The sequence below is a fragment of a genome, unplaced genomic scaffold, assembly GCF_019419815.1.
Source record: "Pyrus x bretschneideri cultivar Hongxiangsu unplaced genomic scaffold, Pyrus_bretschneideri_v1 Contig5, whole genome shotgun sequence".
In the NCBI taxonomy this organism is placed as follows: Eukaryota; Viridiplantae; Streptophyta; class Magnoliopsida; order Rosales; family Rosaceae; genus Pyrus; species Pyrus x bretschneideri.
Genome location: NW_025999787.1, coordinates 7,901,263 through 7,926,366, shown reverse-complemented (window position 1 = coordinate 7,926,366; position 25,104 = coordinate 7,901,263). Strand labels below are relative to the sequence as shown.

Below are 25,104 nucleotides of genomic sequence, written 5' to 3'. Positions count from 1 at the left end.
TTCTCCTTCCTCCTCTCTCTCTCCTCTCTCCCTCTCTGATATTTTTAGTTTACCTACAAAACACACACACACACACACTCTCTCTCTCTCTACACTTTTGGCCTTTATACGAAAATATCTGCTCCCCTACACTCAGATTCTCTTTTAAATTCCTTTATGCTAATAATTTTCAGCTGATCATTTCATCACTCTTAAGAACCTCACACTCCCAAAAACCAAAAACCCACTTCAAAGATGTAATCTTTTCTCTCTTCCTCTTCTGGGTTTCTGTTTACAGTGTGAGTTCGACACTAATTTGGTAATTTTGCTTTGATTTTTCAGATACTATTGAGGATTGAGAAGCCGCTGGAAGCTCAGCCATGGCGCCTACTGCGAAATCGAACGGGAAAACCATCACAGGACTCCGCCATTTCGTCCAAGATTCCGGCAACCGCAAACCCTTTAGCAGAAGAGCCGTCGCAGATTGCTTCCAACATCAATTACCACGCCAAATTCAGCCCCCACTTCTCGCCGTTCAAGTTCGAGCCGGAGCAAGCCTACTACGCCACCGCCGACAGCGTCCGCGATCGCCTGATCCAAGTACTGTACCGCCGTTTCTCCAGCCTCCGGGTTCAATCTTGGTCGATTTCCATTTTTTAAATTTTGTTTGGTTTTCTTTTTTTGTAGCAATGGAACGAGACGTACCTGCATTTCCACAAGGAGAATCCCAAGCAGACTTACTACTTGTCCATGGAGTATCTTCAAGGACGAGCCTTGACCAATGCGATTGGGAATTTGAATGTTCAGAGTGCTTATGCTGAGGCTTTGAACAAGTTGGGGCATCAGCTGGAGGAAATAACAGAGCAGGTAATCTCCGAAAGATACAATTTTTGTTCAATTATATTGTAAAGATTGAGTTTTTGTTCTTTCACATAATTAGAATTTGTGCGTGTACTTTTAGTGCTGTTGAAATGAATTATAATTGTTGCCTCAGGAGGTTGTTAATCATTTGAAATGGATTCTTAATTGGTTTTCGTTATATGAAGTCGACGTATAATCTGTTGATGGATGATTGGTAGAAATGAATCTTTGTAGGAGAAAGATGCAGCACTCGGAAATGGTGGGCTGGGAAGGCTTGCTTCGTGCTTTCTAGACTCCATGGCAACATTGAATTTGCCTGCGTGGGGGTATGGTTTGAGGTACAGGTACGGGCTGTTCAAGCAACGGATTGCCAAGGATGGCCAGGAAGAAACTGCTGAGGATTGGCTAGAGGTTCTGTATCACCTCAAGTTCTGTAAAATTTTATGTTTTTCATGAGTTCTTACTGATATGTTTTTTGATGGAATTTGTGCAGAAATTTAGTCCTTGGGAAGTTGTCAGGCATGATGTTGTGTACCCTGTCAGATTTTTTGGTCGTGTTCATGTCAATCCTGATGGATCGTAAGTGTCAATACTGATAACAGAATTGATTATTACACTTTTCTAAAACAAAAAAAAAAAAACTATTTATCAATCATCAATGTCATAAATTCACGTACAACTTGGTTGGTTGCTTGAAATATAAGTACACTAACTCAGCAATTATTCTTGTGATTGTATTATAGCCGAAAGTGGGTTGAGGGAGAGGTTTTGCAAGCTCTGGCTTATGATGTGCCAATTCCAGGATACAAAACCAAGAACACTATTAGTCTCCGTCTATGGGAAGTCAAAGCATCTGCTGAGGATTTTAACCTATTTCAGTTTAATGATGGACAGTATGAATCTGCTGCACAGCTTCATTCTCGAGCTCAACAGGTTGGTTATTTATATCCTAATGGCAAGTTAGTCTTGGAACCACTTGCCAGTATTTCAAATCTTCAATAGACATTCAATCAAAAGCCTTTTAAGTTTACTATATCTACATATGTGTATTTGTATTACTCTGTGTGTGTGTGTGTGTGTGTGTGTGTGTGTGTGTACACACATAATACTAAGCTAAGTCTTTTTCTATAACTACTGTTCTCCCTTTCAATAATGTGTGTCACTACGTCTTCATGTTTTAAATGTTTTCTTGAACCACATTGTGATATGTGCTTTTTGCAGATTTGTGCTGTTCTATATCCTGGAGATGCCACAGAGGAGGGGAAACTTTTAAGGCTGAAGCAACAATTCTTCCTCTGCAGTGCATCGCTTCAGGTTGGTTAATTATCGTCTTATCCTTCATTGTTTTGTTGGCGTAAGCATCACCATTATTTTATTTCTTTCATTTGCTGTTTCAGATGACCATTTAATTTCCACATGTCATTAGAGAAGGTCAAAAGAATCTCACACCTTTAGAAAAATGTTTTCACATTGACATGTCCCCTCAAAGTGATGCTTGGGTTTAGCATTTCAGATTTTTATCTTCAATATGCAAAAATACATATCCAATCTTATCGTAAAGAGGCATTTTCAGTTGCTAATTTGTCATCTCAGTCCTTTTAAGATGTTTTGATCCTCAATCTTATAATCTTGAAATTACAGGACATTATTTTTAGATTCAAGGAGAGGAAACAGGGGACAGACACATTGCAATGGTCAGAGTTCCCAAAAAAGGTTGCTGTCCAAATGAACGATACTCATCCTACGCTGGCAATTCCAGAACTGATGCGACTGCTATTGGATGAGGAAGGTCTTGGGTGGGATGAGGCATGGGAAGTGACAACAAGGTGAATTATATTTCTTGTTGTTTTTAGGATTTCTTCCTGAAGTTGGCATACATTCTTCTTTCTTCAATGGCTACTCAGCTTGTTTGTAATGCTTTTTGCACAAGGAGCTATAAAGTACTAACACATAATAATTGAACCAGGACGGTCGCTTATACTAATCATACAGTCCTTCCTGAAGCACTTGAGAAATGGTCACAAGCCGTAATGTGGAAGCTTCTCCCTCGCCATATGCAAATAATAGAAGAAATTGACAAAAGAGTAATATTTCTCACCTTTTTTATTTGTTCTGTTTATGCTAAAGTTGTTATCTTCTAATGTACATTATTGCATCCTGGCAGTTCATTGCTATGGTACATGCTACACGAAGTGATCTTGAGAGCAAAATTCCCAGCTTGTGCGTCTTGGATAACAATCCCCAAAAGCCTGTAGTGCGAATGGCAAATTTATGTGTTGTGTCTGCACATACGGTAAGACATCTATTTGGGGAAATTTACAAGCATCTCCTATAGCTTATTTTGAGCTGTCTTCAACGTAAACATATGGTAACCTGATATGGTTATTAGAAATCTTCCAGCTTCCTTCGATAAACTATTATGAAAGGCAACTTATTCCGTTTTCCCCAAAGAAAAAGGGGTTAGGAAGAGATTGTATGCAATAGTGAATACAGAGTCTAAGACTGTAAGGTACAGTCCACCATGTACGTTGGTGAGACTTGAACTCAAGCTTTGAACGAGCAAGTTCTTCCCAGGAGGACACCCAATGGCAATCTGCATAAGTGCATATTTTGACTATTCTATTTTATATCCGAGTCCTATCTTATTAGTAAAATTTAATGAGGCTTGAGAATATATATATATATATATGTTCTGCTTTCCTTTTCTTTTTCCGTCCCACAATATAAGAACCCCTTATTTCCACTTTGAGCTGTTGAGTGTTCACTTCGAGAATCTCATTGTTTTCCGTGTCATTGTAGGTTAATGGTGTTGCCCAATTGCACAGTGATATTTTAAAAAATGAGTTGTTTGTAGATTATGTCTCCATATGGCCAACAAAGTTCCAAAACAAAACCAATGGGATTACTCCTCGCCGGTGGCTTCGGTTTTGCAGTCCTGGGCTCAGTAATATAATCACCAAATGGTTAAAAACGGATGAATGGGTTACCAACCTGGACCTACTTGTAGGTCTTCGAAAGGTATGCATCTCACATATATATGGAATTGTTTGTCCTTGTCAGATCGTTCCTGCAGTTGAAATATTAAAAGTCAGTATGTTTACTCCAACAGTTTGCTGATGATTCAAAATTACAAGAAGAATGGGCGTCTGCCAAGATGGCCAATAAGAAGCGTTTGGCACAGTACATAGAGCATGTGGCAGGTGTCAAGATTGATCCAAACACTCTATTTGACATACAAGTGAAGCGTATCCATGAATATAAGAGACAGTTGCTGAATATTCTGGGTGCAGTTTATCGGTACAAGAAGTTAAAGGTATAAAAGGCTTCTCCTTGTTACTTAACTATTTAGTTATATGAAACAATCAACATTGCTTAGTGATACTACCCATTATATGAATCTTCATGCTCTTTGAACTTGGATTTCTGTGTACATCTCTGTCAATTTGTTCGTAATGGTGTTGCACCCGCTAAGTACATCAAATAAATAATAAATTTTCAATCAATTTCTTTCTGCTTTTGGTTGTTATTCTCGAGCCTTAAAATTATAATTTGCAATTAGTGTTCAACGGATTTCTTTTTTAAGGTTATATATCGTTTTTACAAGTTTATGCATGATTTTGAGAACTTGCTTGGAACTGAACTGTGGCAGGAGATGAGCCCTGAAGATCGGAAGAAGACAACTCCACGCACTATCATGATTGGAGGAAAAGCATTTGCAACATACACAAATGCAAAAAGAATAGTCAAGCTGGTAGACGATGTCGGTGCTGTGGTCAACAATGATCCTGATGTCAATAGTTACTTGAAGGTTAGTTAATATATTTCAAGCGTGCTTGCTTCAATTGGTTGATTCTGGCCTAATAACCATTAATGTTCAGGTTGTATTTGTTCCAAACTACAATGTATCTGTCGCCGAGATACTTATCCCAGGAAGTGAGCTGTCACAACATATCAGTACTGCAGGCATGGAGGCAAGTGGCACAAGCAACATGAAATTTGCTCTGAACGGTTGCCTCATAATCGGCACACTGGATGGGGCTAATGTGGAAATCCGTGAGGAAATTGGGGAGGACAACTTTTTTCTCTTTGGTGCAACAGCTGATGAAGTCCCTAAGCTGCGCAAGGACAGAGAGAACGGCCTGGTATGAGGCTTCATTTTCTCTTTATTATATGTGTCACTTAGATCAATGCAAGTAGTATGAAAGCTCTGCACTCAATGTTCTTAATGGTAGATGGCTTCTTATCGTCGTTACAAAATGCTAATGAATCATGAAGCTTTTTCGGGAGAACTTGCCAAGGCCTGAGCAATATTAGTTCTAAGTTGGAGCAACAGGCTATCAGGATTTCGATAAAAAAACTAGTTATAATAAGTTTCTAAGTTTATGGATACCAAATAGTTCGATGACTGTTAATTATCTAATCAAGGTATCCAATATGATAGTTATTAGATCTCCCAGAAAGGGGTTCCTTAAACTAATCAATGATGTGAATTTCTTACATAAATTTATCTTTTGTGCATACTGGTGAACGAGCACAAGTCTTTCTTATCTGACCTTTTTCTCGTCTTGTAAATCACGCAGTTCAAACCCGATCCGCGGTTTGAAGAAGCCAAGCAGTTTGTTAGGAGTGGAGCATTTGGGAGCTACGATTACAATCCACTTCTTGACTCTCTGGAGGGGAACACTGGTTATGGTCGTGGTGATTATTTTCTTGTTGGCCATGACTTCGCACAGTATATGGATGCTCAGGCAAAAGTAGATGAAGCTTACAAGTAAGATGTCAAACCTTCTAACCTTTACGATATAGATTTCTTGAATTGCAAGTATCTACTCCGACTAGAAAAAGAAAATCCGCAACATTTACCTTGTGTTGACTGTTGTCATGAATCTCGCTGCTTGAAATACTTGAGTCCATCGCCACAATATAACTACTTCCACCTTTGACACGAGGTGCCATTTTTCACCTGCAGGGATAGGAAAAGGTGGCTGAAGATGTCCATACTAAGCACTGCAGGGTCTGGCAAGTTCAGCAGCGACCGGACAATTGCTCAGTACGCCAAGGAAATCTGGAACATAGAGGAGTGCCGCGTACCATAGATCCCTTCACGGTGCTGGTTCTGATGCTTATTTGAGTGTCATGACTATGCCACGAAAAGCTTAAGGTAAAGAATAAAAGAAGCCAACAGAAGTAGCAACCGCTGTTATATGTTCCATTTTATTTCTTCACTTTTTTGTTCAATTATATGCTTCCTTCAAGAATTATTCTGCACACATTTGTTTTTGTACCTCAGTTGGCCTTTGATTTATATGATCCAAAAATATACTACATAAACCGAGGAGTTTACTCAACTCTTTCACAAAGAGCGGGCCAAGACCGTAGCATGTGAGGTAGTTGAGATAAGAGTTTGGACAACTCTTGAAGCTCGTTATTGAGTTGGATTTTGTAACTCGCTAGATTCTTCAAACTTGTACAATAACAAAATTTAAAAGAAACATCCATTTTTCCATTCACAATTCGGTAAGTTATTAAATAAAATCCAATCATAGACACCAAACGAGTGCTTGGCATCTTGCAGTTGAATGAGATTAACATGAATTGATAGACACCAGACACTGCCTCCTGTAACTCCTCCCACGCCTGGGAGTGTGTGTAGCTCCTCCTTGAGCTCCTCCCGTCTCACTGGCGACCTGCTGTAGGGGGAGCGAGATGGAGAGTAAGATCTACCCCGACTGCACTCAGGAGAGTATGACCTCCTTGTACGGTAGGGCGGAGAGTACGCCCTGCTACTGCTTCGGTCAGATGAATGGGGGCGACCGGCCATAGCTCCTCCGATGAGTAGGTAGGAGATCGACGAGGAGGGGAGTAGATTGGGGATGTGGTGAGCCTAAAAATCAAAGGGCGTGGTGTTTTGTGTCTCTGAGTCTCCAAGGACATGTGATTCAAATGCCGAACCTCAAAATTTCTCGTTAAAGTGGCAGTGTTCCTTCCATGTAGACAGTGGCGAAGCCAGGAATTGTCGGAGGGAGGGGCGAAATTTTATTTTATTTTTCGAACAAACGATATTATCTACACTAAGATGGTAGAAAAATAGGCTAAGCCTGACAATGGGCTAGCAATAATGTGGTTCAAATTTGACTTTAGCGAGAATCAAACCTAAGTCCTCTCACTTACAAGTAAGGAGAAATACCACTAGACCATAGGACTAAGTGGCAGGTTGGGGCAAACTTAAAGAGTGCAAGGTTAAAAAAGATTAGCCAATATTTCATCCAACTCAACTCAGTGTCGTCACTTTGTTGGGAACTACCCGGAATAGTCGAAGATGACTACCTGAAATATTTGAAGGATGACCACTTTGAATATTTGGAGGAGGGTTTAAGCATTGTTTCATATAGTATCATTTTATTACGTAATTGTATACTATGGCAAAAAAAAGTCTTTGATTCTTAATCAATACCAATATCATATAAATTATTCATTAAACAAAATTCAATTCAATTAATCAATATCAATGAAAATAATCAAGAATTCAATTTTTACTTTAAATAACAAGTTTATTCATCAATAATTATGAGATTTCATATTCATATTCAATAATTAATAACCATATTGATTAATTACTCTATGATTCTATGTCAAATAAACAAAATTTCAAATTAAATAAGCAATTAGGGTTAAGGCTAACATAAATTTGGAAATTAAAAACTTCATCTAAGAGAAAAGGGGGGCCAAGAACGGCGGCTGGAGGCTGGCTGCTTGCGGCTTGGATGGCTTAAAAGCTTGAAGTTGAAGCCTTAATGTCTAGTAGCAGGGGAATGAGGGGGCTAATGAGATCTGTTCTGCTGCCATCTGATTAATTTTATTTTTCAATTCTATACCTAAACAACGTCGTTGCATTAAAGGAAAATTTTTAACTAGGACTAAACGGTGTCGTTTGGCCTGGCTTTTGAAAGAATATATAAAACCAAACGCAGCGGAGCTGCACACCAGCAACAAACCCAGATTTAGATGAACACAGACGGAACCATCGCACTAACATGCACTTTTGACGGGACCAAAGGGGCGAAACTACCGCTCCTAGACTTGTTTTCCGACGAGGGGAATGGCGGCCGCCACTCCTCACCCTCACGTGGCTTCGCCACTGCATGTAGATATGTACAAACTTATCAAAAATTAGAAAGAATATATTTATCTTATATAAATCGATGACCATAAAGTTATAATATTTTGAACTAATCATGTGACACTATTAGAAAAACCAAAAACATGAAGGCCGTGTTGGTATGTCCCAAGAGTTGAAATGTTCGCTCGTTAAAACGGTACGTGAGCTGAGTTCAATATCGTGAGATAGTTCGGTACATATCGGGATGCCACGGTGGCATTTGTAACGGAGGTCTTTTTGTTTGCCAACTAAAAGATGGTGAAATGACAACTTTATCTTCTATTACACAAAAAAATGATGAACAATAATATAATTTCACATATCCAAATTTTATTATTTTTTATTGAAGCCTCACGGTAATGTTAAAATAATAAAATACCTCCAATATTAAAAAATAAATAAATAAAAATTAAACTCTTTTTCTCATTTTCTAAAAAAATATATTCATACAATGAGTTAGTAATAATATGATTCAAATTATTTTAACGAGAATCAAATATAAAATTTCCCACTTATAAATTGCGTAATTAAAAACAACGCACAACGAAATCAAATTAAATTATAATAAAAACTAAAAAAAAAAATTAAAACCTCTGGATTAATAACTGGGATTCCCCGACTGGTAATCCGAGTTGATAGCAAGGGCAGTGAAGCAGTGACAACGACGGCACTTCTTTCCACAACCCATCAAACAAAACCCGCGAAAATCAAACACTCGGAATCGGAATAAAAAACCAAGGGTGTTCGAAAGGTTTCTGAACCCCTGAAACGCTCCAATCCTGGAGCCCGAAAAATGGATCCCGTAGAAGCCGCGAACGGGCTCTCGTTCCGGGTCGGGTTCTCCGGCCACAGTGGCCACCTCCGGCTCGAGCCCCTCTCCACCGTCGAGAGCTCCGACCCCGTCAAGTCTCTCCCTGATTTCATTCTGGTCAGTTCTCTCTTTCCACTATGCAATTCCGCTGCAAATTTTATTAATTTGGATTCTAGGGTTTGGCTTCGCAAAGTCACTCCCTTTTTCTTCTTAATTGTCTTCCATTATGTCAAGTGTCGAATTGCTGTGTTGGTTTTTTAGTTTAAGTGCATTTGGGAGCTGAATTGTTGTGTAGGGAGTGTAAATTTGAAAGCTTGAATGCTTCATTGGCAAGCAAACGAGATTGGTTTCGAAATTGCTCAACATGAATGTGACTCGTAATTCAAGTATTAATGTTTGCATTGTTATGTGTGTATCAGCCGCCTGCATTTCCTAGGGAGACGCCCGAATCAATAAAAGAGTATATAGAGGAGAAGTATCTATCGCCAAGATTGGACGACGAAGTATTTGCACCTGAAAAAGTTGGGAGGCAGTGGGATTTCGACTGGTTTGATAAGGCAAATGTACCCTTGGAGCCATCACTGCCGCGCTGCGTTGTGGTTCCCACGTGGGAATTGCCGTTTCGGCGCCAGAAGAGTGGGTCGGCCGAATGTCAATGGGAACCTAAATCTGTGGAGGTATGTGGTTCACTCAGTGTTTGTGTTTGCCCACACATGTTGATTAGCTTAGCATGTGAAGTCAAAAACACAATGAGGTGATATGATTCTTTTATTGTTCTAGATGCTATTAGCATATAGATCACCAGTAGTTTTTGTTCTTTAGGGATTTTTGCGTATTTTAGTGCTGCATTTGTTAACATTGTGTTTCTAAGTGTGTCCCAGAGTTTGCTTTTATATTGGTTTAGGTGGATGTCTCAGAACTTATATTAGGAGCTCAAGAGTCTGGTTCATTGCCACGTTTGGCTGGACCAGCTAAGGATTTTGTACGGGGAAGCATCAACAACCGCCCTTTTCGTCCGGGAGGCTTGGATGATTCCCAATCTCTAGAAAGAGTTCTTCCTGATGGTGCTTCTAATGGCGAATGGGTACGCGAACTTCTTGTTGGTGGCTCTCCTCAGGCTGTACCTCCAAGCTTTAAGCAAGGAATGGACCTTGGTGATCTGAAGGTTAATTTAATTGTCATCTAGATTGAAAGTTGTAAAAGTATATATTGGTCAAAACATAATATTGATGGAATAGCTTTTTTGGAAGGCCTATCCATGCTCGTGGAATGTATATAAGGATCAAAGTTCCCTGGAGAGCGCGTCAGATGAAAAACCGGTCAGTTTTGCTTCTCTCTCTCTCTCTCTCTCTCTCTCTACTGAGTCATAGTTTAAAAACTCAGTGGTTCTTCCTATAGTTTTTATACCTCTATCCTGTATGTATAATAATTGTCTCTTATCTTAAGTTGACAAATGATTTGTTTTTATTTGTATGTGTTGCTAGTCTTTGCAGAGTGGGTTGTCTGTACAGTTTGATGACCTGTTCAAGAAGGCTTGGGAAGAGGATGTTGTTGAATTTGAAGGAGATGGTATGTATAAACTGCTAACTGGATACAATTTGTTTATAGTTTTTATAGTTTTATGGATTAAGAGCTGTAACTTAATTCACTGGGCCTTGATGCTTAGGCTTATAAAATTGGGGCAGTCATAGGTCTGATTTAGAATATGTCTGCTTTCAAATCAGCGGCAGATAAGTTGGCTCTATTAGGTTGAGATTGCTTTGATGTTTGTTCTTGACTAAGCATAGAAGGTAGATTTATGCCGAACTATGATACATTCCAAGGTCATGTATCCACATTGGACTTCAGCTTCTAATAGTTGCAGGGTTAATAAACCATGCATCTATAATAATTCATAAAGTGAAAAGTTAACTCTTTTGCCCCCTGCCTATCAAACATTAACTAGGTTTATGAATCATGTTGGATGAATGAATGTGTAATAGGGATGAGAGCCCATATTGTTGTCAACTATTCACTGTAGTAACTTTGAACAAAGGACAAAATTTCTGTGAGCAGTCTCTCAGAGTCTTAAGTGTTTTGCTTTCACTATTTTTGGGCTAATCTGGATGCCATCCACAAAGGTCAATTATCAGGATCAGAATCTGTTAAGTCAGAGGATGAAGCAAAGGAGGTTGATGTTGCCATCGATACTTCTGAGCCTGAATTGTCTTTGTTGGATGAGATTTTGTCGGTTGCGGCAGGAGAATCAAAGTCAAGATCTAATGGACTTGGTGAAGATGATGAACAAAATCCGAAGAAGGTATTTATTTGTGAAGTAGCTGTTTACAGAAACTTTCTAACATTTGCACATGTCATGTTTCGTGCTTTTAACTGAATTTTGCTCACTGCTGTATTTTTATTTTTTAACTAGTTCACCATTGGCAGGCTTGGGCTATTAGTGGAGGTACTGAATATATTGCAGAGAACTTTGGTGATCTTGTTCCCGACAAAGCACTTGATTTTCCTTTTGAATTGGACAAATTCCAGAAGGAGGTATCGGTCAATCTAAACTCTCTTCTACTATGTTTCCATTAGAAGATTGATTTCTTTTTAGTTACTAAGCTTGGTTTTCCTTGGCTTGGAGTTGGGTTTGTATCCCTTTAACTAATATAATTTAATTGTATGATGAAAAAAATTAAGATCAGTAGTTGATTTATGCACATACATAGTACACTCTCAGTCATTTTCAAGAGTGGGATGTTGCTGATGTCCCACAGACATTGTTTGTATTGACTACATAACGAAGTCAACATGGTTAAGTGTGTTGTACATTGTTGTCATGCAGAGAATAGGGCTAGATATATGTTGTTGTTGAGTGAGTTATACTTTTAGCGCTCTTGAGAAGGTTAAAAGTTTATTAGTTGTGTAGCTACTTAATTTATTATCCAACTTGTCTTGTTGAAACAGTCATTAGACTTTTCATGTGACAGTAAATTGCAGGATTCATGGACAAAAAAAATGACACTTAGAAATTCTTAATGTAATTTATTTGACTTTCCTCCTTTTCTCTCACTATTATAGATTACAAATTATTTAACATTTGTTATCTTTAGGATTGCTTTGAGAATTCTGTTTTTTATATCCTAAATAAACTTTCCTCTGCATTGTGATGTTTACAGGCTATTTATTATCTTGAAAAGGGGGACTCAGTATTTGTGGCTGCTCACACATCAGCTGGAAAGACAGTTGTTGCAGAATATGCATTTGCTTTAGCATCAAAAGTACAGCTTGAATCCTTGAGCTCGCTGTTACTTCTAATCATATATATTTAATTTTTCGTCAATTCTGACCCTTATGTTAATTTTGTGCAGCATTGCACCAGAGCTGTGTATACTGCTCCCATCAAAACCATTAGCAATCAAAAATACAGAGATTTGTGTGGAAAATTTGATGTTGGACTTCTCACTGGTGATGTTAGCTTGAGGCCAGAGGCTTCTTGTCTTATTATGACCACCGAAATATTAAGGTCAATGCTTTATCGTGGTGCTGACATAATACGTGATATTGAATGGGTAAAAGGCTCATTTTTTTGTGATATTCTTTTGAACATTAATTTCCCACTATTTTCTTGGTTAATATTGTATTTTGTTTTCCCCAGTTTTTTTACAAGTAAGTTATTAATAAATTTTTGTTACTCTTCCTGCATGTTTGTGGATATAGGTTATCTTTGATGAAGTGCACTATGTCAATGATGTTGAAAGAGGTGTTGTTTGGGAAGAAGTTATTATAATGCTTCCAAGACACATCAATATTGTTCTCCTTTCAGCTACGGTATTTACTTTTTGCTGATACCATTGCCAATGTCCACATGAAACAAATATGAAAATATGAAGTATGATTATCTATAAAAAGAAAGGTATGAGGATTTAGGTTTGTTGACCACTATTTTTATTTTTTTTTTTTGACAAAATAATTTTTTTTTAGTAGAAACAAGAGAATTTTATTAAAACAATAAGGAATTACAACAAGTGGATAAGAAATCCACCAACTTGCCAAGCTAGCTAAGGCCTCTCAAGTATGACTACCTTACAAGTAACTAAGGCTGAACCAAATTCATTTTACTGCTGCTAACATATCCATCAGGACCATCACCATATAAGAAAGATAACCCCTGAACTCATTCGAAACTGATGCCCAGTATCTTACTCTACCCATAATTCCTCAACTCCCACTCCCTTGTAATCCTCAAAAATTCTTCCATCACGCTCCAACCAAATGTTCCAAAAATCTGCCAACACCAAACTGCCCCACAAAGCTTTAGCTTTCTTCCCCTTTCCTAAAGCCTTGAACTTGGTGCTTAGAAGCTCGAAACAATCCTTTGGCATAACCCAACTAGCTCTAACTTCCGTGAACAATGTCAACCCAGCTGTATCAAGTAAGAGCAATGGTGAAAGACATGATTAACCATGCAAGAACTTTTGACTTTTGGAGGAGATTTTGTTTTTCAAATCCGAGAATAGGGTGGATATGTTGCACAAGAAAGACTGAAAGAGCTATAGGATTTGCAAGTGAACAATCGTGACCCATCTAGTTTCCACCTATTATCATCAAACAAACATTTTCCACCTTCTCTAACAACCCAGCTGCCTTTGCTATCGCCAACTCATTCAAATTTCTTCTGAAATCAAAATTCCAACTCATTGACTGAAGAGAAGAATCCACAAAACTTGAAATTCTCTGGTCGTGCTTTCCCCTGCCTCTGTATTATTATTTTTGTTTGCGGCACAAGATGCATTGCATTACAAATTAGTTATGAATTTGTAGGTACCAAACAAAGTTGAGTTTGCTGACTGGATCGGACGGACAAAGCAAAAGCAAATCCGTGTTACTGGGTAAGCATGAATCTTTGTGGCATATGGATTTATTTTATAGTTATGTCATCTTGGTTTTCTTGTGACAGTTCATATTATTTAAAACTCTCTGTCTCTTTTTGTCATTGCTCATTCTTATTTTTATAAGGATGTGGCTTAAAGGAAGTTTGAATTACATTGTTGTGAACTTATTTACACTATTTTCACATTGGAGAATATAATTGTGATATCAGGACTACAAAAAGACCAGTCCCATTGGAGCACTGTCTATTTTACTCCGGAGAACTTTACAAAATATGTGAAAGCGAAATCTTCATTCCCCAGGGGTTCAAAGCTGCAAAAGATGCATTTAAGAAAAAGAATATGAGTGCCACTACTGGTGGTAGTGGATCACAGGCACCAGCTTCCGCTTCTCACGATGGGACTCGATCTCAAAAACAAAGTTCAAACTGGGGCGGAAAACAGAAGAAGCAATCTGGTTCCCAAAATTCAGGGAATTTCTCCCGAACTGGAGGAGCAAATCAAAACAATGGAAATGGCATGAACAGTTGGGGTTTAAGAAGATCAGATGCTTCTTTGTGGTTGTCACTTATTAACAAGCTCTCAAAGATGTCGCTGTTACCTGTATGTTTGAATATAACCCCTGTGCCACACGTCCGTTGCTTTAAATTCATTTGATTCTAGTCAATCATGGAAAGAATACAACCACCACCTGTGAGGATTGTGTAGTGTTTTTTTTCTTTATATGGAACAAAATATGTGGAAATGTCAAAATATAAAAATAAGAAATAGTTTTTTCTACTGAAATAGAGTAGTTTTAGATAAATAAGAGGAAGGCACCACGAAATGTGTTTTCTGCATCAGTTTCTTATTTAACAGGGCAAAAAACGTTGATTCCCTCCATGGCAAGATTGGAATTTCTACTCAATATGTAGGAACCAGAGAGTTGTTGCATTATTCTTGTTAATGCCTGTGTTAGGAACTTAGAGTTACCTTCTCTTATAGTAAATAATAATTTACCTTCTCTTATAGTAATTAATAATTATGTAATATTGGTGTCAATGTGTGCCTAGGTGGTTGTATTTTGTTTCTCAAAGAATCGCTGTGATAAGTCAGCTGATAGTATGTATGGGACTGACCTTACAAGTAGTTCTGAGAAAAGTGAGATTCGTGTTTTCTGTGACAAAGCATTTTCGCGCCTAAAGGGATCTGACAGGACTTTACCACAGGTTCAGTTGCACGCTAATTATTTCTTTATACTTAACCAGAAAACCTTGAGACTTGGAAATAATATGTTTGATATACAGGTTATCAAAGTTCAAAGCCTTCTCCATAGAGGAATTGGCGTCCATCATGCTGGACTACTTCCAATTGTTAAGGAAGTAGTGGAAATGCTTTTTTGTCGTGGAGTGATCAAGGTATTTTACTTCTGTGTCGTGGCATTCGTATTTCGATTTTCAAAATGATACACCAGTTACCTTTGATGATCTTTAGAGGTTAACAAAAATATTGCAAATAGTTTGTATGTGTGTTAATAAGGACCATTTGAGTTCAGGTTTCACCATTGTTTTCCCATTTGATTGAGTTGTCAGGGTCATATTTTATCTGTAGTGTTTTAGTGCTTTATCTCTGTTGTTGTAGGTTTTGTTCTCAACAGAGACATTTGCAATGGGGGTTAATGCACCAGCTAGAACGGTGAGTTGTGTTTATGTGGTTTTCTCAAAATGGGAAGTATAATTCTGCTACACATATAAAAAAATAATTTAATTTATGTTATTTTTTCCTTTCACTGCATATTCTTTATATCTGACTTCCTTTGTTGAATTGATTTTCTACTTTTTAATTTTGAATTGATTAACATCAATCAATCTTATAAACCTTCAATGAAATAGTTGTACAAGTTTACAAATAGTCCTGTTGGCACAATAGTTTACAAATTTGTTGACTGAACTAATTATTTTCATAATTTGAGGCTACTTCCGTAAGATTTTCTATTTTTTACATCTTATAACGTGGTCATGTAGAAGAGTCTTTAATTCAATTCCACCATTCGCTTGATGGTTTTGACTTCATAATTGAGTTCTGTAGTCTTAATCATTACTTCATTAAAACAAGAAAGAACATAGTCTCTGACACCTAAATGTATTTTAATTTTCTGCAGAGCCACTTCATGTCCTGTACTAGTTCTGGTTTATCTGTATTGATGAAACTTCAATTTTAACAAACATTTCTGATTTGCCAATAGAATATCTTGAGTTCTATACCTGTTTGCTTTTTGTTGGTTGCATTCTAACATTCTTCAAGGTGTTTTGCAGGTTGTTTTTGATACGTTAAGGAAATTTGATGGCAAGGAATTTAGACAATTACTTCCAGGAGAATACACTCAAATGGCAGGCCGTGCGGGCAGAAGAGGACTTGATAAAATTGGTACAGTTATTGTAATGTGCCGTGATGAAATCCTAGAAGAGAGTGATTTGAAGCATGTCATAGTTGGAAGTGCAACCAGGCTTGAATCTCAGTTTCGGCTTACCTATATCATGATCCTGCATCTCCTTCGTGTTGAGGAACTGAAGGTACCTGGTTACTTAATTCATACAAAAAGGGAAGGAAAAGGATTGCAGATCAGTATTTTACCAAAATTGAAGTAACATTCCAAGTTCTAGGTGCTAAAGATAAAGCCTGCATCTTGGTGCATCTAGCTTTGCATAAATATAGAGACATGCTTCCCATAACTTATGCAACTTTATGGGGGTAAACAAATATGTGCCTCTTATAAATAGAGTGGCCCAGAATCACTAATATTTCATTGAGGCTCACTAGGAGGGGAAAGAAAACCTGGTAGGTGTGTCTCAGGCTGCGTTTAAAGTAACGCCCATTGTGGCCCCACTGGGTGAAGGAATAGCTTCTGGATTTAACCTCATTCTCACAGTATTTTATCAGCAAAAGCTTATTTTTCGTAAAGTTATAATGATTGTCCCTTTCAGTTAATTCTTTGTTTATGGAGAATACAAGTCTTCTTTTCATATCATAAGTCCGTAAGGTTTTAGCTCAGGCTGCACTTAAAGTAGCACCATCTTTGGTCGATTGGGTAAAGGAATGGCTTCTGCATGTTAACCTGAGTCTCACAGTATTCTATCACCTCATATGGATTGTCCCTTCTAATTAATTCTGTGTTTTTGAAGATACAAGTCTGGTTTCCATATCTTTTAGTGACTCCATTTTACTACTATTGGTTGGGACTATCACTGCAGGTGGAGGACATGCTGAAAAGAAGTTTTGCTGAGTTCCATGCTCAGAAGAAACTACCAGAACAGCAGCAACTTCTGATGCGAAAGCTTGCTCAGCCTACAAAAACTATTGAGTATGTTTATGGCAGAGTCATTGTTACTTATTTGTATAATCTTTACATGGGCATGTACAGGTTTTGTATGTGACGTCATATGCTACGCCTTACATGATATTTATGCTTGTTTTACTCAATTCAGTGGTAGCATACTAAATGTGGGTGCAGTTCATTCCCATGCATGTAAGCTTTAAAAGATTAAAAGACTGCTAGACAAGTGATATGTAAAAATGGTTATGTATAAATCTTGGTGATTTCAGCTTAGGCTTATATGTCATTATCTCATAATGACCACATTTTCTGCTATTAGTAAGCATATTAATCTAATTTGTGGACTTGTAATGGCATATCATTTAACAATATGAAAAAATGATTCTTTTTTAAAACAATGGTCAATGGGTTGTCCTTATTAATCAGTCTAGTAAATGTGTAAGGTGGGCATCTCTATGATACTAATTGTCAAAGCTTCATCTATGCAATATGAGCAACATAGATGCTGCAGTTCATTTCTTCTTGTTTTTTTTTTTTTTGCCTTTCATCACGTACAAACCTTTATGTGAGTGTCACTTGGTTATTTTGCATGTAGATGTATAAAATGTGAATCAGCTATTGAGGAGTATTATGACATGTACTCAGAAGCTGCGAAGTATAGCAAGGAAATATCGGAGGCCGTTATGCAGTCTTCTATTGCCAAACAATTTCTTACAACTGGGAGAGTGGTAGTCATGGGATCACACTCAGTGAGTTCCTTACATATCTATTCCTTACATAGTTACACATCTATTACGGTCATAACCTAAACCTCTTTTTTTTTTCTTTTTTTTTCTTTCATAAATTCTGCTTGTCCTCCCTCAGGATCAAATTGTAGTATTACTCTTCTGAGTAGTGCATGCAATATGTTACTAGATATGATTCTTTTCATGCATGACTTTTGGTGATTCTTAAAGTGATTTGTGGTTACTGATATTATGCTGACATCTGATGTATATCTATCAAAAAATAATTTAAAAGAAGAAAGAGTGCTGTCTTCTGGTGGTGAGTTGGTTGGAAATGTGTTTTAGAAGAATGAAATATTTGTAATTAGAATAAGATTTGGACTTAATTATTTTCTATCTCTGAGTATAATTTAGCTGTGACTTAAATAAACAACCCAATTTAACTCCCTTAAACACCCCAAAGCTGGAGTCTTCACTGGACCACTCTTTTGCAAAAGTTGGGAGACATGATCCTACATCCTGGAGGGAAGATCAACATAGATTCTAGGGAGTTTGAGTTACCATACCTTAAACCTAAAAAAAAAATTGGTAATCGAGTTTCAGAACTTATTATTTTTACTCTGGAAATGATTGATAATAGAAAATGGCATGTATTAAACCTCGAAGGTCAATTGATAATCTGAGATATTGCTCTGTGATATCTCACTCTCCCTTCCTTCGCCTTTGAAACTGAAGTCAAAGGGGATCATGTTTGTTCATATCATTTTCCCAGATCATATGGTTGATTGCATCTATTCTGCTGTTTCTCTTTCTCATATTAAACTGCATTAGTAAACTCTTCTGATTTGCCATTGATATTTCTTTATTTCTATCTGGTTCTTTGTTAGATAGTGATTGGTATGCTAATACTGTATCATGCTTTACCAACAGGCACAGGACCACTTGCTTGGAGTCGTCGTGAAAGCACCTAGTGCTAATAATAAACAGTACATCGTTTTGGTGCTGAAACCTGAATTATTGCCCCAGACTCCACTGGGTAGTGGTAACTTGCAAGACAGTAAAAACATAAATTTTCCACAAGGTTATTTCGTGGTACCAAAATCTAAACGTGCTCTTGATGAAGAGTATCGTTCTGGTGTCACACCTCGGAAAGCATCGGGTGTCATCAAGATAAAATTACCACACCAGGGTTCTGCTGCTGGGGTGAGCTTTGAGGTTAAAGAAGTTGACAGCAAAGATTTTCTATGCATATGCAATTGCAAGATAAAAATTGACCAAGTTGGGCTTCTTGAAGACAATAGCAATGCTGCTTACTCCAAGACAGTTCAACAGCTGTTGGACACAAAATCCGATGGAAAGACGTACCCTTCAGCCTTGGATCCATATAAAGGTACATATTTGTCATTTTTTTTTTTTTTTTGAACAATCAATATTATCTACACTAAGGGGAGGGGGTGGGCTTATCCTCACACGTATTTGTCGATTTTAAATAAGAAATAAGATCAAGTAAATGCAGTTGTATCATTACAAAGTTGCATTCATCCCAGATAAATATACACTTTAATGTAACTATAGAATTGTGATGCATGCCTTTTTGGTTTTATGTCATTGGAAATCTGAATTCCCGACTATGCACTCCTTGGTTTGATATTCATTTGTCCCCTTTGCTTTCTCTTTTCTGTTCAATTGTTTCTGTTTGGTTCAAAATTCAATTTGAGAAAGCCTACTAGCCTGCTTATATAATATTTGGCATGTGCTCTTAAAACGTGCCTAACACTTGGGATAAATTGAGAATTTTTAGAGCTTAACTCGCCCTTAAAGCTGACTTGCATGGTGGTGACTCTGGTTCAGATCTGAATTTGAGAGATGTAAATCTTGTCGGAACATACCATAAGTGGATTAACTTATTGCAAAAGATGGCAATGAACAAGTGCCATGGGTGTATAAAGTTGGACGAGCACATTAAGTTGGCAAGAGAGATAAAGAGACACAGTGAGGAAGTCGATGCTCTTAAGTTTCAAATGTCAGATGAAGCACTTCAACAAATGCCAGACTTTCAAGGCCGGGTACTTTTCTACGATCCACATATTTTTTTCTTAGTTGCTGTGGCTTGTGCTAATTGTCTTAACACTTGTGATTCATCTTCGTAGTTTAATTTTGTATTTTCACTGTTTTCAGATAGATGTTCTGAAGGAAATTGGATGTATAGATGCTGATCTTGTGGTTCAAATAAAAGGCCGTGTAGCATGCGAAATGAATTCTGGGGAGGAGTTGATATCCACAGAGTGTTTGTTTGAAAACCAACTGGATGACCTGGAACCAGAAGAAGCGGTGGCGTTGATGTCTGCCTTTGTGTTTCAGCAGAGGAATACTTCAGAACCTTCTCTTACTCCAAAACTGTCTCAGGCCAAACAGAGGTCATTCACTCCCATCATCTGCATGCAAATTTTCTTCTGTGCCAAGTTCCATGCTTAAATATCGTGTTTAATACGTAATATATGCATAGCTTTTGGTAGTATACTTTATGCTTACATTTAGAGGCTGCGATCGACCACCAGATCTTGCCGGATTTGTTACATAGAATTCTTACTTCTCGGTGTCTTTAAGCAGAGACTTGTTATCAGATATGAGATGCTTATGAAGTTCTGGCTTGTGTACTGATAATCAAAACTTCGATTACATCATGCTGCATATACCTTAATTTCCATCGAAATTGTGTTCTGTATTATTCCCGTTCCTGAGTAAACTCATTTTATATAATTATTCATTTCAGGTTGTACGATACAGCAATAAGACTTGGCCAGCTTCAAGCCCACTTCAATGTTCAAATAAATCCAGAGGAGTATGCTCGAGAGAATCTCAAGTTTGGTCTTGTTGAAGTCGTTTATGAGTGGGCAAAGGTATTTATCTGAGAGAATTTCATCAACTCCTCGTATGATTTTTAGAGTGGTTGGTCTTACATGCCCTTGTTATCGCAGGGCACTCCGTTTGCAGACATTTGCGAACTTACAGATGTTCCCGAAGGCATGATAGTTCGAACCATTGTCAGACTTGATGAGACGTGCCGTGAGTTCAAAAATGCTGCATCTATTATGGGCAATTCTGCTCTGTACAAGAAAATGGAAACAGCATCAAATGCGATAAAGCGTGACATTGTATTTGCCGCTAGCTTATATGTCACCGGAGTCTAACTGCGTCGCAACCTGAAGGTATACCACTCCAGTTCATCCCTGTAAGTACTGAGTGGGAGGATCTGGAGAAGCATACCGCATTCATACCCGTTAGCTGTATATTACCATACGCTTAATTTCCGCAAAGTTCCTCAATCTTCGGTCATAGAATTTGTTTATTGTACCGTAATTGATTCGTTCTGCTAACAATTTTAGATGTAGAACTACAGCAGGATTTCAATGTGCAATTTTAGTTCTGAAACAAAAAGCTAACAAGTGACCTTTTCTTTTTTCGCTCGAGCTAAATTTTTCACCGAAGAAGAGAAGTCAATAGCATCGAAAGCTGTAATCTTCAGATTAGTTTTGGTCATTTATCGTTCTCACCATTCATGTAAATCGAACCTGAGACTTCCATCCTCTCCAAGACAAATACAACCGAAGGCTAGTTGGCAGCTAACATGTAATTTATGCAGCAGATATAGTTTGCTCAAGTGGAATAATAAAGATTGAACTTCCTTCCTAGAAGCAACATATTTATTTTTATTTTTTAAAATTTATTATAAATAAGGGCATGAGAGAGTTCGAAGTTATTACATTAATTTAGAGAGGAGGAATTTCGAACCCAAAACTCATACATTGAAATTCTCAAATTGCAGAGAAACAATGATATGCAGACAAAAATCTGCAATGTAATTACTTCTCGTTTAATCCTAACTTTCACTCCTCCTTGGCTTCCCTGAATCAAAACCCACCTGGAACAAAAGCAAATCAAATCAAATAACCAAATTTTAAAAACATTAGCAAATCCCTGAATCAAAAGACAGTAGCATTTAATGCCATTTTTGAAGCGCCAGTAACAGTTCCCTAGTAAAAAACGAGCGGTGGTTAAGTTTAACCTACAGCATTGCCAGCAGAAGCGTCTGGGATCCAGTCATTAGTTGCTGGGTTGCACTGGCAAGAAGCGTGGACGTCGGTGTCGGAATCCGGTGCTAAATTGTAACTGTTGTTACCTTTGTTTTGGACTTTGATGAACCCAGTTCCTGTGGTGTGGTGTTGCTTGTCAATGTCGTTCAGGTCCTTGTAGTAGTCTGTCTCCACAAACTCCTCACCAACCTCACTCCCATTCACCACTATTTTCTGCTCAAAAAAATAAACAAATAATACGAGGAAATGAAACAAGCAAGCGTTTGTAGTCCAACGGTTAGGATAATTGCCTTCCAAGCAATAGACCCGGGTTCGACTCCCGGCAAACGCATTTTATTTTTATTTTTAAGAGAACTTTAGTGAAAATCTTTATTTTAACACAAAAAAAAAAAACCCACACTTTTATACTACTCAAAATTTTCAAATCATTTTCATTATTTCTCCTTATTTTTAAACTGCAAAAGTCAAGTGCAAAAACTACATGGATCAAAACCATCATAGAACTAACCTGCGAATCGTTTTCGAGACGATGGAACTCAACGAGTTCAGGAATTTGGTCTTCATTTTTCAAATCATCCACATACTTTGACGAATACTCACTGCGTTGAGGTTTGGAGTGACGCTTGGGAGTCACTCCGTCGAAGTACTCTCTCGTCTTCGACTCGATCTCTGCCTCTTCCTCTCTCGACAAATGAGCATCACTCCTGTTTGGCCTCCCACAGCACTCCATTTTCTTCTTCTTCCTCTTCTCTAATCTCTTCTGTATTTTCCTACAAACTCTCTCTGTTAATTGGGTTTTATACAAGAGAGAGAGAGAGAGAGAGAGAGACTTTTGCTTACCTAACCATATGTTGACTTTATGAAATTGTGGTGGGAAGGTTTGGGATCCATAAGTATTCAACTTTTTTGAGAGAAAATATCTCTGTGATCTTATCCATTTGTCCTTTGCTTACCTGGCATCGTTTGCTGGCAATTTCAAGTTGGGCTGAATAACCAAAATAGTATTTGAGATTTGCATAAAAAATCACTTTAGTTCATAAGATTGAAAATCAACCAAAATGATCCCTGAGATTGTCCATCATCCATCATCCATCATTTTAGTCATTCCGTTAAAAACTTTTTGGGCAATTTTCAAAGCTTCTTAACTCAATCGTTTCTTAACCTAATTGTCCAAATAGTTTTTAACGGAATGACCAAAATGATGGATGGTGGACAATCTCAGGGACAATTTGTAACATCCCACATTGCCCAGAGGAGTGGATCATGTAAGCCTTATATGTATATTATCATCTCTACCTAGCACGAGGTTTTTTAGGAGCTCACTGGCTTCGAGTTCCATTGGAACTCTGAAGTTAAGCGAGTTCGCGCAAGAGCAATCCCAGGATGGGTGACCCACTGGGAAGTTTTCATGTGAGTTCTCATAAACAAAACCATGAGGGCATGGTAGGGGCCCAAAGCGGACAATATCGTGCTCCAGTGGAGTCGAGCTCGGGATGTGTTGGGGGCTCGGGCCGGGATGTGACACCATTTCTATTGATTTTCAATCTTAGGGATCAAAGTGATGTGTTATGCAAATGTTAGAGTTCTTTTTGATTATTTAGCCTTTCAAGTTGGGTTCTTTTTTTTTCCTAGATTTTTATAAAAATTTTATTATTGTCAAGGAGATGTAAGAGGATTTAAAACTAGTATAATACTTTAGAGTAGGAGTTTCGAACTCGGAATGCATGAGTATAAACCAACGTTCTATCAACTAAGATATTGGACTATCTCTTCTAGATTTTGATTATTTGATGTTCTATTGTCTTTAATTTTATTTACATAAACATTTGGGGTGGGCTAGAGAGCTTATACGCTCACAATTTTTATGCAAATTTGAACAAGTTTTATGGTGCAATGGTAATGCGAATCATTTAGATTGTCTTTATATTGCCAAGGTGAAAGCAAGAATCCTTACAACTCAACGACATTTGTTACATATGTACTAAAATTAGTGAGAAATGAGAGATTTGAACTCCTACTGTGAATCTGAGAGTAAACTACTTTATAATTGAAACTATAAGCCCACATAAAGTTAGTTGGGAAAGAGAAAAAAGAAGAAATGTGTTTGGTTTCTACCTAACTTATAATGTGTTTCACGTTGTTCAGTTTGGGCAAGTGGCAAAATCAGAAATTGTCGGGGGAGGGGCGAACTATAAAAGGGTAAAAGGTCCCAAAAAAATATGGACATCCAAGTTTGCAAGAAGATTATGTGAACTACCTAGAATATTCGAAGGAGGATTTGGATAACCGAAATATTTGAAAGAGGATTTGAACTACCCCAAATATTTGAAGAAGGATTTGAACTAACATCATTATTTAAATGAGTATTTAAGCATTGTTTCTTGTTGTATCATTCCGTTACATAATTGTATAATGAGCAAAGTTCTAAAAGACGCTAAATGCTAGTTGGGCGGCAACATGGCCTAACGCTCAGGCGAGAATCTAGACGGATTTAAATAAATTTATTACATATTATATAAATAAGTGCCCATTTATTATATAATATAGCATATAACATCTAAAAATATTAATAAATTTTATGTATTACTTTGTTGAATTTGGTTGTAAAAGAAACAAATTCAAATAATTATGAGTTTGTAACACTTTACGGAATATTTTTTGAAGCTCGTAAGGGTTTATAGTGAATTTTAAGAGAAATAACGGTGTCAAACACGTGGCTTAAAAAACATTGGAGAACAATTAAAAAACAAAACGAATCCAATATAAATCAGCACATCTAACTAGCAAGCTAGGTGACGCAAATTGATTGGACAATAGTTTAAAAACCAAAACAAATTGGGTGAATTTTGAAAAGGCATGTGGGGTGAGATGGGGGAGAGAGAAAGTCTTTCTTCTTGTTCGTTAGAACCCAAAACAGAAGCTCTATTTCCAGAAGCTGCAAAATGTAGCTCTCTATTCCTCCTTTCTTTGGCATTGAGTATTTTCAAACAAAAAAAAGGAAAGTGCGGCAACCTACGATGCGCAGTAGCAGGGACTTCTCACGGAGTTACAAGTTTTCCGACGAGATCAAAGGGGCTGATCAATGCTCCTTGACATGCTTTTTAACAAGGGAAGGTACGGCCGCACCTCCTTGCACCTCTATAGCTTCGCCGTAGGCTTGGGCATACTCATCTTGCAAGAAATAAATATGGTGATGATTTTAGTATGGGTTAAAAGCCCAAAAAAATGTTAAATGGGCTCAGGCCCACAACTTGGTGCAAATCGAATCAAACTGGAACCAGACCAATCTAG

The 25,104-nt window shown here is 37.6% G+C and overlaps 3 protein-coding genes and 1 non-coding gene across 5 annotated transcripts; 3 read left to right on the top strand and 1 right to left on the bottom strand.

Annotated features, from left to right (window-relative positions):
- The first annotated feature begins 344 nt into the window (after window positions 1-344).
- Window positions 345-6,171, top strand: LOC103963234 (alpha-glucan phosphorylase, H isozyme). Its single transcript, XM_048569399.1, is given in 16 exon segments — window positions 345-398; window positions 400-579; window positions 667-846; window positions 1,075-1,251; window positions 1,334-1,419; window positions 1,584-1,773; window positions 2,062-2,154; window positions 2,482-2,666; window positions 2,807-2,924; window positions 3,005-3,133; window positions 3,640-3,858; window positions 3,950-4,153; window positions 4,490-4,648; window positions 4,719-4,982; window positions 5,421-5,611; window positions 5,810-6,171. Coding segments are annotated over 16 exon segments (2,541 nt in total). The 5' UTR covers window positions 345-359; the 3' UTR covers window positions 5,937-6,171.
- A 2,554-nt stretch (window positions 6,172-8,725) lies between these two features.
- Window positions 8,726-21,180, top strand: LOC103963235 (DExH-box ATP-dependent RNA helicase DExH11). Of its 2 annotated transcripts, none has more exons than XM_009376023.3 (23): window positions 8,726-8,927; window positions 9,230-9,487; window positions 9,715-9,975; window positions 10,061-10,129; window positions 10,304-10,379; window positions 10,931-11,109; window positions 11,235-11,342; window positions 11,969-12,070; window positions 12,161-12,361; window positions 12,510-12,620; window positions 13,614-13,681; window positions 13,894-14,284; window positions 14,734-14,889; window positions 14,968-15,078; window positions 15,302-15,355; window positions 15,976-16,233; window positions 16,912-17,021; window positions 17,590-17,743; window positions 18,650-19,109; window positions 19,571-19,785; window positions 19,898-20,136; window positions 20,493-20,619; window positions 20,698-21,180. In XM_009376023.3, the coding sequence occupies exons 1-23, from the start codon at window positions 8,793-8,795 to the stop codon at window positions 20,908-20,910; spliced, it is 4,056 nt and encodes a 1,351-aa protein (XP_009374298.2). In that variant the 5' UTR covers window positions 8,726-8,792; the 3' UTR covers window positions 20,911-21,180. The 2 variants fall into 2 exon arrangements, with proteins under 2 accessions (XP_009374298.2, XP_009374297.2); XM_009376022.3 differs by having other exon boundaries at window positions 10,295-10,379.
- A 229-nt stretch (window positions 21,181-21,409) lies between these two features.
- On the bottom strand, window positions 21,410-22,657 carry LOC103963236. Its single transcript, XM_009376025.2, has 3 exons — window positions 22,322-22,657; window positions 21,790-22,026; window positions 21,410-21,641 (listed from the first exon to the last, which is right to left on the bottom strand). The coding sequence occupies exons 1-3, from the start codon at window positions 22,541-22,543 to the stop codon at window positions 21,600-21,602; spliced, it is 501 nt and encodes a 166-aa protein (XP_009374300.1). The 5' UTR covers window positions 22,544-22,657; the 3' UTR covers window positions 21,410-21,599.
- TRNAG-UCC lies at window positions 22,073-22,144 on the top strand. The gene has a single exon. It is a non-coding gene; the product is annotated as a tRNA-Gly (tRNA).
- Window positions 22,658-25,104: the final 2,447 nt, after the last annotated feature.